We start from the raw sequence: 12,626 nt of genomic DNA, 5'->3' as shown, positions 1-12,626 counted from the left end.
GAGACATGGGCAGGGGCAGGGTGGCCATCTTACCCAGGCTGGTCTCGTGAGGTCAAGCGATCCTGCTGCATCAGCCTCCCAAAGTGTTGGGATTACAGGCATTAGCCACTGTGCCCAGCCCCCAGTTTTTCAGTATAGGTATGTCCCACACAATAGTTGAAACACTTTCATACTAAAAATTCATTCATGATCTGAAATTCAAAATTGGGTGTTCTGTATTTTATCCGACCACCCTATCCAAGATTGCAAGGGCTGTTGCAGGCCATGGGAGCTGTCTTGGGGGTTGTGGATTAGACATTGCTCTGCAGCAGACCCCTGCAGAGGAGTGAGAAAAAAGTCCCCATCTTGGCTGAGGCCTGGAAGCCCCTTCATCTATTTAGCATCCAAGCCCCCCAACCCCTGTGGCCAACTCCTCTCTAAAATCTTTGCTGGTTTTCAGCCTTCTCACCTGGGGGGAAAGGCTTTCTCCTCTTAGTTTGCTCATCTGTGGTATGGAGATACACTAGTACCCACCCCAGAGATTGTGGTGAGGACTCAGCCAGGTGAGTGCGGAGTGAGCAGAGTGTTGGGAGGAGAGAGAGCACTGCGGTGGGAAGGCAGGGACACATGTGCTCTGGTGGTTACAGGTTATAATTCTCTCCACATGGGAAGATTGCGAAGGTCACACTGACCAGGGTGAAAATGAATTTGGGCCTAAGCTTGAGCGGATTCACAAAAATGAAGTTTGGCCTATGGCTCCAGTTTAAGCAGCTGTGGCCTCAAGCTCCTCTGGGCCAGGAGGGAGCCGTTGCTGCGCTTGTGGTTACGGCTTCTTGGAATAACAGGACTGGGTCCTCCAGTGCCCGGTAGGGACATTGGCTGGGTGCTCACTCATAGCTCCAGGCAGAGGACCTGTCAGGCCCTGGTGGTCTGACCAGACCACCAGATTCACCTCCCCACTAAACCAGCATCCCTGATCTGTTTTCTTCCCTCCAGGGTCCTGGCTTTCAGGCTCTGGGAGGGTGTTTGTTTTGTTTTGTTTTGTTTTTTTTCTGAGACAGAGTCTCGCTCCGTTGCCCAGGCTGGGGTGCGGTGGCACAATCTTGGCTCACTGCAACCTCCGCCTCTTGGGGACAAGCAATTATCCTGCCTCAGCCTCCCAAGTAGCTGGGATTACACCATGCCTGGCTAATTTTTTTGTATTTTTAGTAGAGACGGGGTTTCACCATGTTGGCCAGGCTGGTCTCGACCTCCTGACTTCAAGTGATCTGCCCGCCTCGGCCTCCCAAAGTGCTGGGATTACAGGCGTGAGCCACCGCACCCAGCCTGTTTGGCTTGTCCTTAAAAGACAGCTTTTTGAGATGATATGAGACAAAGTATGTCAAGGGCCTGGCACCTGTTAACTGGTGGAAGCAAGTATCATGCCATGTGGTTGCCAGGGACCTGGGCTACCATGGTTTTGACCCCCAGCAGAGCACTGAGACTCTGAGGTCTTGGCCAACTGTCTTCATAGCTACCCAGTCCTCACCCCCAGGCTGATACAGTGGATGGGAACCATTTGAAGTGAAAATATGAACATCATTTAATAACTGATCTTCTGTAATAAACCATTTGAAAATATTTTACAAGGAATCACACACACGGTATTTTACAAAGTTTCTTTTTTGTCGCTGTTGTTTTTCCGACTTGTCTGTACAAAATAGAACAACATAAAAAGGGCAGAGAAAAGGAAATGGCCCCCCATTCCCCAACCCAAGGTGAGGGGCAGCCAGGTCGGGTGGGTAATGAGAAGGATTAGACCCAGCTGGGGGTTAGACAGCTACCTGATGGGGATTGTTTTGTCTGTTTTTCTGTTTTTTAAACTTAAAATATATATTTTTCTGTATATGTTTATTTTTATAGTCTCCATTGAGCACCTGACTACACTACAGTTACACGCACGCCCCTGAAGGACACAGCTGGCATCCAGGCCAGGTGCACATGGACACCTACCCTGGCACCGGCAGTGGGCATGGACCATACACACACACTGAGAAAGCGACAAGCAACATGGCATTAATTAACGAAGCCATTAATTAATGCATCACCCTCCCCCCTCCTCCCAGTCCATCTGAGCCCCATCACTACATCCCCTTGCCCTCAGTTCCCCACTGGCCCCCAGGCTGGGATGCCTTTGGGGGAAATGACCAGAATGAATGAAGAGCTGTGCCCAGGCCCCACCTCTGTGTGTGCACAGAGCGTGTGTGTATGTGTGTTCAGCAGGGGAGGGGCAGTTTGCCCTCCTATGAGCAGGAAGTGTCTTTGTGGAAGTGGGAGGGAGATAGGGAGTGGGCACTGGCCTGAGTGTGTAAGGGCCAGATTGGGGGAAGGATGGCCCAGCCAGTAGAGACCAAGTCACCCCTGCTAAGGCAAAGGGTGATGTCTGGTGGGGGTTCCTCTGCCGAAAGGTGCAGGCAGTGGCATGTGGTCCCACTGAGGGCCTGACACTAGTGAGAAATGGTTACAATGCGCACCTGGAGAGGTGAGGGACACTTGGAGGACACTGGTGGTTAGGGGTGGGACAGAGGATTCTTCACCCCCTGCCCCAGCATTTGGCACTGTTTGACATTCAGCTTTAGAGATGGGAGGACCAGCCAGGCTGCAGCTCAGATTAGAGGCAGGTGGTAAGCAGGAGATGGAGTGTGCAGGTGCCAACCCTCCCACCAACCCCTCGCCCTGTGTAAGGCTTTGTAAGCCCCACCCCACCCCACCCCATAGTGTGTGTGTTTGTGCGTGTGCCCAGTGGGGTATGTCTGAGTCCAGTTTCCGTCCTCAAGGTTCCAGGTGTATATAGGGTAGTGTCTAAACTGGTATCACTGACTATCCTGACACCCAGTCGGCTTGGGGATGTGGCTGTAGGCCTGAAAGGGGGAGGAGCCCATGGGGGCTGCCCCAGAGCCTCTCTCCTGCTAGGATTTAAGCTGAGAGGCACAGGCTTCAAACTGGCCATCTCACCTTCCTCCACTATTCTCACAGAAACCAAGTTTGGGCTTGAGTGGGGCAGAGAGGCCGGGTCAGGAGTCCAGCTGAGGCAGGGTCCCCCCCACACATAAGGAGCCTCTAGGCCGGGCAGCAGCAGAGGCCTGGTTTTGGCACCAGTGCGTGTGGCCTCCCTGTCCCATCCCACTGGGGGGTAGCCCAGCAGGGAAGAAGGGTCTGGGGACACTTGAACAGATCAGAGGTGAGACGTGATTTGGGTGCCAAAGACCTGCGGCATCCGGCTTTGGGACTCCCCCATCCCAAGGCGCAGACCACTCTCAGGGCCTGGCCAGCTCAGGTCCTTCAGTGAGGGAGGGACGAGGCCCTAAGGAGGGGAGTGTAGGGCAGGAGGGTGGGAAAGGCGAAGAAGTCAGGTGGGGTGGGGTGGGATGGGGTGGGGCTCTCAGAGGCGGCGAGAGGCGTGGATGCGGACTTGAGGCTGCGGCCGGGGCGGCAGGCCCAGGAGGAGCAGCAGCTGCAGGGAGACCAGGACGCCCAGCGACGGCGGGAAGGAGGCCCCACGGCCACAGTCTGAGGTATCTTCCTGCAGGGAGAGACAAGGAGCTGGTCGGCCTGGGCGCGCGCAAGGCCGAGGGACTTCGGGTCCACCGCCCCCTCTCCTCACCGTCGCGTTGTAGTCGAAGCAGATGTGCGGGCCTCTCCGGTATCGCGGTCTCTGCACTAGCTCACACTGCTCCGGGCCGTCCGCTGGGCATGGGTGGGGAGTCAAGGAGGCGGCGGCGGCAGGGAGAGGGCGCGCGGGGCATAAGGGGAGCGGGCGACGGGGAGGGCGGGGGCAGGATACAGTGCGTCTCCTTCTGCAGCAGCCGGCCAGCCTCGCACTGGCTGCACAGCGGCTTCTCGGCCACCACGAAGAGAAGGTTGGTGTTGGTCAGTCTCTGCGCGTGAAACAGCCTGCGGGCAGCCAGGAAAGGCGGGCGTTGAGCTTGCCCCGCCACTGACCCGCCGCCGTACTGCGGCCCCGCTCCTTCCATCCTCCCGAGCGTCTCGCCGCATTCACAGGCTCCGCCCTTGGCCTTTGGTCCCGCCCCACTGCCGCACCTGGAGCAGTTTCCGCAGTCGATGATGGCGTTGTAGGAGGCGTTTACTGAGCCGAAGTAGTACTGGGTCTGTTTCATGACGCAGCTGCTCTCGCGCGTCTCGGGGCTCCCCTCGGCCTCCGCGGGGTCTGCGAGGGCCCAGAGCGCCTCAGCTCCGCCCACAGACCCGGGCAAGGTCTCCGTCCTCCCTCAGTCGTAGGCCCCATCCTCCCCTTGGAGTCGTCTTTGCCCAGACTGGGGACCGGACTTGAGGCGCCTCCAAAGCCCTACTTACCTGCTTGGAACCAACTGTGGTAGATGAGACCGTAGAGAAGCTGCTGGAACAGGGACCTGCAGGGCACGGAGAGGCGAGTGCAGGTGGTCAGCAGAGAACGATGCCGTGCCCTACTTCTCTTCCGAGCCCTACTGACCAGGGAACACTTCTCTACCCACCTCCCGCTCAGGACTCACCAGGCGGCAGCAGAGGTCCACCAGGCCAGGTTAAGGAAGTCTGCAACGGTGGGCTGCAGTGGAGAGAGGGTCGTGGACTGCCACTGCTGCCCCTCGCCCTAGGTCACCCCCAGCTCTATCAAATGTCAGAGGTAGGGGGTCATCTGTGGGCAGGTCTCCCAGTCCCCCCATCTCCAGTCCAGGCATCTCTGGGGACTCACCACAAAGACACCCCGGGGTGCAGCACCCAGGTTGCCAGGGGGCTGAGGGGCACAGGCTGCCTGATAGTCATAGGACTCCTTGCGGGTGTAGAAGGAGTTATTGTAGAGTGCCAGCATCAGGTTGGCATCCACCTCACTGAAGAACCTGCCCACCTGAGAATGCCAGGAGAAAGCCATGGTCACAGGGCTGGCAGTGCTACACCCCTAGAAGGCAAGGCTCAAATCCCTACTCTCTTCTTCCACGCTCTTCCTGATCCTCACCTGGTCCCACTGATGGTTCTGGTTGGACAGCACCAGGAATCCTCCATCATCAATGAGGACACAGAGTAAGTCCTAAGAGGTAGGGAATGGGGAGGAAAATGGAGAGGGGCTGGGCCCCAGACCTTCCACCCCAGGCAGTCCAGTGGTTCAGAGTTGGGGGGCATCACTCCCCCAGTCCTGGAAAGGCTGTGAAGTCAGGGTGGCGATGTTGAGACCCACAGGCCAAGGGATGTGCTGGGAGTCGCAGCTGGGACTAGGAAGTCTGGAAGTGGGATAAGCTAGGGTCCAGAGTAGGTTCAGGGCACACACACCTCATTGTTAACCTCGCAGTCCATCTCACAGTGGCTGTTGGGGCCGCACTGCTGGGCAGAGAGTGAGGACCATAAGTCACCCACCAGTTTTCCTCCCTCCCATCACCTTTCATACATCCTGTTCCCCAGGCCATCTGCAGCTGCCTCTGCCTCCGTGTAGGTGTTGGAACCAGAGCGGAGGGTTGGTAGGAGTTCCAGGGGACTCCAGGAAGGGCACTGTTGGGTTACTGCTCCCGCCCCTGCCCAAATACCTGCTGAGGCTGGTCTTGGTGGGTACGGTTGCTGGCTAGCACCTTGAACTTCTCAGCCCAAGCTTCTAGGTCCAGCTTGACGCCCACCACTTTGGGGGAGAGCAAGGGACCATCAGTGCTACCTGCCCAGGCAGTACCCTATCCATTGCCTGTTTCCCCGCCTCTGTCCCAAGCATTCACCTGCTGGCCTCAGTGTGCGCCTGCCTAGGCTGAGCTCCACAGCTGTGCTGACGAGGATGCCCACGGTGTCATTCTCCAGCTCCAGAGGCCTCAACAGGGCTGGGGGTTGGGTGGGGAAGTCAGGAGTGGGGTCTGGCAGCCACACTGACCACTCTATGCTGGGTCCTACAAACCCAGGAGTGCAATCCAGGGATGACTCCAGCCCAAGCACCCAGCACTCAGGACAGTGTTTGGCACAGTCTATCCCTCTCTTCACATCTGCCCTGCCCTCAGGCAGCCTTGTGTTGGAGAGGGGCCTCAGAGAGCAGAGCCCAGTTCTCTGAGCAGACAGGGAAGCTGAGGCTCCCTGCCTGCTACTGGGCACACTGGGGGGACACTCACCATCCTGGTGTGGGGGCTTGAAGACATAACCATGGTTATCCAGGCTGCGGCGGTAGAAGCTGGCATTGAAGGGCTCAGGGTTCTCTGTCCAGTCCTCAGCTGCCCTGGAGCACCCAAGAGGCAGATTGGTAGGTAAGGGGTGGCTCGTCGGGGACAGTGGTCTCCACAGGTGCAAGGAGGCCTCTGGGCAGAACAGATGCAGGCTCCCTGGCAGGGGCAGGGTTTGGGTAGTGGGATAGGTCACTTACTTGTTGGGGAAGACTCGGGTGATGCCACCGTCTGTGGCAGCGAACACGGCCAGTAGGCTGTACCTGGGGGTGACAGGGGGGTGGGGTCACAGGCCTGCCTTCTGCTGGGCAAGGCCAGGGCCTCCGGGCCCATCCCAGCCTTCTGCCCCCACAGGCTGGGTGATGCCTACGTGTTGAGATCCTGGTCCCTCCACACACGCTCTACCAGCTGCTGCGTGATGCCCGTGTCCAAGATCAGGTTGTGCAGAAGGAAGTTGTTGCCTGGAACAGGAGGGGAGGGCTGGGGGTGGGGGTGTCTTCTTGCAGCTCCCTGTCCACTCTCGCCCCCACCCTCAAGACTGCACCAGGAGCCTCCTCCATGACCTGGCCGAGGCCCAGCCCTTAGCTTGTGCCTGCTTATTTCCACACCTCCCCGGCCTCTGGGTTCCTCTGGGCTGGCCCCATGCTGCCTGGGCACTGCCCAGAGCCAGCTGCTCTGCTAGACACTCACACTGCTTGGAGTCTGGAGTCACTTTCTCCATGAGCTCAATAAAGTTTTTCAGGAACTCGGTGTTGTTGTCTGAAGCATTCAGGTCCTTGCAGTACTCTCTAGGGATGGGGAGGGGCAAGAAGAGTGGGCTTAGGGGGCTGGACAGGGCAATGGGGTCAAGGCTTCCCAACAGGCCCACCTGGCCATTCACTGAGAAGCCCAGGCCTCAGGGAGGGGCACGTGGGTTCTTCCTGGCTGCAGCTGCTACATGCCTGGCAGGCTGCTGGGGTCTGAGTCGGGGCAGAGCTGACACAAGAATGAGGGTCTACTTCCTCCATTCAGGCAGCTTCTTTCTCCTGGGCATGGCTCTACAGAGCCTCCCATCTCTCCAGTGTAGCTGGACCCAGATAGTGCGCCTGGGAAGCCCCAGGAAATGCCTGGCGGCCAGCTCATCCACCTGTATGCCCTAGAGCATTCCCATGGGCACCAGGTGGGACCCGGGTACAAACACTGGCTTTTTGTCAGCCTAAGACCCCACCCTGCCTCTTCCTGGCTGTGTGCCTTTAAGTAACTCACTCACGCTCTCTGATACTCGCTTTTTTCATCACAGCACAGAGGGTGTCAGGAAGTCAGTGGGAACATGTGGGTCCTCAGACTGGCTGTTCCCTCTGCCTAGAATGCTCCTCCCCTCAAGACCCTCACTGCATTCAGGCTCTGGGTCTAGAGAACATGGGGCTGTGGGGCGTGAGGGGGGTCTGCTTGGGCTTGCTGCCTGGGAAGTCTTGGGAGCAATCCCTCTACTCTGATAGGTGGAGCTCTCTCTCTCGCCTGACCCCTCATTCATACCTCTGCCACCAGGGACCGCTTCGTTGTCCTATATGGCACTAACTATGGAGTTTTTGAACATGTGCCACTTTCCCAGGCTGTGGTAGGGCTCGTGGCTTGGTAAGGGCACGTGGAACTGGGTCTCAGGCCCCACTCACTCCTTGGCCCCCAGGGCTTTTGTGCAGTGTACAGCCTGCACCTCTGTGCCTAGAGGCCACACTGGACACACCCAGGGTGACACCCACACGACTGTGCTTGAGATACATCAAGTCACTTGCAGACTCTACTGTACACACAGTATGCACATTCACATTTGTGGGGTACTTCATTCACTCACCCTCCACATATTTATTGAGCTCTCCCAAGCCACAGACACAGAAATGACAAAAACAAATAGGGTCCCTGCCCTCAAGAGAGCTTTCTTGGGGTCACGTGGGCCACGCAGGCTTTTTCACACCTTCCCACATTCACTAACGCACAGAGCCACCCCCACATTTATGCTCAGACTCTTACATACATACATGGTGACTCACAAATACACACATTACTACAAAGAATCACAGAGAAACTGGGTGCATGCACATACGTGCACACACAAAGGTGAGGCATGTCCAGAGCCCCCGTGTGCTGCCTTCCAGTGCCCCTGGGGTCTCTATCAGCTGCATCCACCCACCTGCCCTCATCCCAAGCTGGGTCATGGAAGGGCTTCAGCACCCAGGGGACCCGGCCTCCCCAGATGTGGGCCAAAGGCAGAGGGTGTGTGCATGAGAACGTGTATGTGCACATTCAGCGTGCACTCCTGCATGGTCCAGGCCTGGGCCTGCTCTGGGCCCTGACTCCTCATCTGCTGAAGCAGCTCCTTAAAGCCCCTGCCCTCCTCCCCCGATCCCCCAAGTGAAGTACCACTTCTAGACCTGGCACTGCCGACAGGGGCTCTGGCTGGCTCGGCCCCCAGACCCACATGAACACCGACTGACACAGGACAACGATGGGGTGTGAGGTTGGGGGGATGGGCAGGACACCACAAACCAGAGCAGCAGTTGCCTGGCAAGGGGTGGGCATGCCGCAGACAGCCACCCCAGGGCGGGAAGGGCTCCTGCCTGGTTGCCTGGGAGGGCAGAGAAAGTCAGCAGATGAGTCTGGAGCCTTCTTGCCCCGGCTTGGTGGGAGCTAGGGCCGTGAGGCCGCCGGCCACTGCTGCCTGGTGCGGTACATGGCCTGGGTATGCACACAGCCGTGCATACCGGGCAATGTATGGGGGCCGGGGGATGACACTGCACAGAACACAGTCACACAGAGCTCCAGGCAGCAGTGCAGGAGGTGGGGCCGGGGCAGTCAGGGTAGGGAGGACGACCTGGCAGCAAGGCACACGGGTAAGCTACTGCTGAGCGAGAGTGAGAGAAGACGTTCCTTGTCCACACTCAAAGGGTGCTGGGGGAGCTAGAACTCAAAATCTGCAAGCGAAGACGGGGGGTTAGTCCGGCGGGGGCTGGGGGAGGGTGGGGAGGGCCGGGCTCAAGAGCTGACGGGGCTGGGAAGGACAGGGGAGAGGGGGGCTGGAGGGAGGGGGAGACACCAGCAAAGAGGAAACCCGCCATTTCCATGTCCAGGAGCCAAAGAGAAGGGACGGGCAGGGAGGGTAGAGGGCCTGTGGAGACTACAGCATCGCAGGAGGAGGGCAGTTATAGCCAATATGTTGCCCGGGCCTGGTCCTCTGTTGGCAGTGAGTCCCTTGGCGTGGCTGTATATGCTTCCATACGGCTGTATAGCACATATACACGGACACACACACACACATATATATACACACACTGCTATATATATGCATGGTCTGGGGGAGGCGCCAGTCTCGCTCTTATCACATCCATAATGGAAAAAACCGCATGCTGAGCTTCCTTCGCCTCCAAAGAGACTTTGAGGAAGGGAATTGGCTTTTGGCTGCGGATTTTTATCTCTCTTTCTTTGCTGCAGCTGTTTGCGTTTTGGTAGGTCTTGCTTTTGTTGTGTGTCAGGCATCAACATGGCCAAACCGAGGGGGTTTCTCACGGGCACAAACAGTCCAACCAGAGACGGGCGGGGACAGCTGAGGGTACGCTGCAGTGCATTGTGGGGGGGCTAGTGGTCCTCCCTGGGCCAGGAGGTGAAGGGAGACCCTTAAAGTGCCAGGGACTGTTCCCACAGTGTGGGAAGAAAGTCTGGGGAGCTGGAAGGAGTGATGCTGGAACCTGTGTACCTGCTTCCCTTGGCTGAGGGCGTGGAGACGGGCTGGGTCTCCATCCTTACTAAAACTTGTCTGGGCTCCAGGCAGCCATGGGGGATGCTAGGGCTCCAGAGAGGGCATAGGGCTGCTGTTGAGGTATCCCCAATTGGGCCTGTGCCCTGGGCTTATGAGCTGTGCATGTGTGTGTGAGTGAGCATGCATGCATTGAGTGTGTGTGTGCGTGCCCGAGTGTGACTATCTCTGTATGGGTTTGAGAGTGAACCTGAGGATGTGGCCGCTGGGGCTCCTCTATGGCCTTTCCCTGCCCAGCTGGACTGGCCACCTTGCTGGTCTGCACCTGGGAGGGGTCCCTCTGCTCTTGGCCTCACTGTGGGTGGTCCACCTTCTTAGCCTGTCTCCACTTCTGAGCTCTCTTTTGCTCCCAGAGCTTTATTTGTATAGAAGAGGGATTGTCCCTGCTCTCAAATACTCCCACAATGCACTGCAAGATTCTGGGGAGGGGGCACTTGGGGTGCTTGGAGGGGCTGGGCAGTCACTGGTTGGACTGTTCCTTCTGATAGGACTGTGAGGCAGGGTTTGGACACAAGCCGATGGGGAAGGGGTTAGGGGGAAGAGGAGGAGGAGGAAAAAGAAAAAGGAGGGCGAATGAGCAGGGAAGGGGACTATGCTATGTTGTCATTGTTACCAGGGCCCTGCATTTCTGGGGTCACTGGTTGGGATGTGGTAGGGTGGGGAGAAAAAGACAACTCAAGCCAGTGGGAGTAGGGCACGTCCCCCACCCCCGCCCAGGCCATCGGAGGTGGCTCTGGCTCCTTTATCCCCTTTGCTCCTGGGCTTCTTGGGTGCCCCTGCTTCCAGGTCATGGGGACATCCCCTTGTGGCTCTCCATGCCCCATCTGCCCAGGGGTTCCCTGGGAGAGGTGGTTCTCTGAGACCTTTGTAATGCTGTCCTCTCTCACTCCCCTTACTCTCTGCCATGGTCTAGCGGTTCACTACTGTTCACTACCCACCCTTCTAGAAGTCTTCTTGGCTTAGGCACCCCAGTGTGCCAGAACCTTTCCTTTCATACCCAGCCTGATTTCCTCCAAACGCCTTTGCTGGCTCTTGGAGTCTAGACAGATCCCATTCCATCCCTGTCCAGGCCCCTGGTCCCCAAAGCTGGCTTTATTTCCCCCAGAGAAACAGCTTTTCCATACTGCCATGCCACCCCAGGGCTTAGCAAAGCCTCTGGGAGCAGCGGGCTGGTGGGACACGGCGACGTCAGCACCTACGTCAGTGCCCAGGAGGCGCAGGTCAGCCCTGCTCTTCAGTGGCCTAGGTGCCTGCCCTATGCTGCCCTTTGGCCCCAGCATCAGGGCGTGAGGCTTCCGAGCCTTCTGTCTCCCTTCTTGGAGGACTGCCAGCTTCTGGAGCTACTGCCAGAGATCAGAGGAGGGAGAGCTTCCTCAGAGTAGGCCTTGTGGGCTGGCCCTTTCCCACAGCTTCACATGAGCCCCACTAGGGGCTGATCTACCCCCTGCATCTCAGGCCTCCTGCCCTGCTGAGTGGGAGGTGGTGGAGAAGCATCCAGGCTGTCCCTACTGTTGAGTTGTCTTGGAGGGACAGAGAAGGTGGGGGAGGCAGGGGCCTTCCCAGAGAGAGTGAGGGGTCCAAGGAAAGGGTGTGGGCCCTGAGAACACGCTGGAGAACATCCTGCAGGCAGGGCCAGAGGCACAGGCCACTGGCTCTCATGGGGCTAAGGAATCAGAGGAAAGGCAAGAACTAGAGGAGCCAGGGGGATGCTGGGAGGGAGCCCTGGAGAGCAGGGGTTTGGCTGGTCCTGGGCAGGGAGGGGGGCAAGCAGGGGCGTGAGGGTGGGAGGGGTGGGGAGAGGAGGGTGCACTGGTTCTGAATATACTTGCCCTTCAGTTTGCTGATTGGCACTGGGACAGTCCACCAAGAGAGAAAGCGAGGAAAACAAAAACAACACAAACACAAAACAAACGAAAAGGGGAGGGAAAGGGGAGGGGCACAAACAATATTTTATTCAATGGCTGTTTGAATGAAAATATTGTGTCTCATCATCATATCGAAAGGAAACTTCTTGCAAAAAACGACATGAGAGAGAAAGAGAGAGCGAGAAAACTCAAAGGAGATGAGCCCCCAGTCGGCCAGGCAGGTGGGGGGCGCGCAGTGGGGCCAGAGCCCCAGCCTCCCTCCCAGTGGCCTCGGGCATGGTGGGCAGGCAGGGCCACAGGCTCTAGAGACTCTCTCAGGAGAGGCCCAGGATGAGCAGGGCATGCAGGGGTGAGCCACAGGCAGAGGACTGGGAGAGGCAGGGGAGGAAGGAGGGGGGCCAGGGAGAAAGTGGGGAGGGGGAGAGAGGAAGGGGGATGGGGAATGAAGGAGGGAGGAAAGAAGGTGAGGAGGGAGCCAGGAGGCAGAGCAGAGGGAGTGTGGGGAGTGGGACTGTGGGAGAGAGGAAGGTGGGGTGCTGGGGTGGGGAGAGTGGGAGGGAGGGAGAGTGGGAGAGAGAAAGAGAGGAGGTAAGCAGGAGAAAAAGGGAGATAGAGGAGATGCAGGGAGAAGAGAAGGAGGGAGACAGGGAAGAAGAGAGGACAGCACGTAAGGGAGGGAGGTTGGATGCAGAGGGGAGAGACGTAGGAGGTGAGAGGAGGGGGATGAGAGGGTAAGTGGGAACTGGGTGAGGATGGATGAGGAAAGAATGGAGAGGAGGGGGCAGAGAGGGAGAGAGGGATCATGGGACGGGGCCCTATAGAGGGAGAGAGCTT

The 12,626-nt window shown here is 58.0% G+C and overlaps 1 protein-coding gene across 1 annotated transcript in view; it reads right to left on the bottom strand.

The window, feature by feature from the left end:
* Positions 1 to 1,623: 1,623 nt before the first annotated feature.
* Positions 1,624 to 12,626, bottom strand: part of CACNA2D2 (calcium voltage-gated channel auxiliary subunit alpha2delta 2) — a 154,745-nt gene continuing 143,742 nt past the window's right edge. The window contains exons 23-38 of the mRNA XM_017867945.1: positions 11,757 to 11,777; positions 6,831 to 7,019; positions 6,511 to 6,601; positions 6,341 to 6,403; positions 6,093 to 6,196; positions 5,712 to 5,810; positions 5,532 to 5,620; positions 5,281 to 5,328; positions 4,970 to 5,041; positions 4,709 to 4,861; positions 4,509 to 4,561; positions 4,333 to 4,388; positions 4,060 to 4,186; positions 3,803 to 3,912; positions 3,623 to 3,705; positions 1,624 to 3,541 (exon numbers count right to left, since the gene is read on the bottom strand). Of these exons, the coding sequence (XP_017723434.1) occupies positions 3,401 to 3,541; positions 3,623 to 3,705; positions 3,803 to 3,912; positions 4,060 to 4,186; positions 4,333 to 4,388; positions 4,509 to 4,561; positions 4,709 to 4,861; positions 4,970 to 5,041; positions 5,281 to 5,328; positions 5,532 to 5,620; positions 5,712 to 5,810; positions 6,093 to 6,196; positions 6,341 to 6,403; positions 6,511 to 6,601; positions 6,831 to 7,019; positions 11,757 to 11,777 (1,499 nt within the window). The 3' untranslated portion in view covers positions 1,624 to 3,400. The remainder of the gene's footprint in view (positions 3,542 to 3,622; positions 3,706 to 3,802; positions 3,913 to 4,059; positions 4,187 to 4,332; positions 4,389 to 4,508; positions 4,562 to 4,708; positions 4,862 to 4,969; positions 5,042 to 5,280; positions 5,329 to 5,531; positions 5,621 to 5,711; positions 5,811 to 6,092; positions 6,197 to 6,340; positions 6,404 to 6,510; positions 6,602 to 6,830; positions 7,020 to 11,756; positions 11,778 to 12,626) is intronic.

The sequence above is a fragment of the Rhinopithecus bieti genome, unplaced genomic scaffold (genome assembly GCF_001698545.2).
Source record: "Rhinopithecus bieti isolate Rb0 unplaced genomic scaffold, ASM169854v2 scaffold_3875, whole genome shotgun sequence".
NCBI classification, from domain to species: Eukaryota; Metazoa; Chordata; class Mammalia; order Primates; family Cercopithecidae; genus Rhinopithecus; species Rhinopithecus bieti.
The sequence above is the reverse complement of the archived record's forward strand: the minus strand, read 5'-3'. Positions and strand labels throughout refer to the sequence as shown.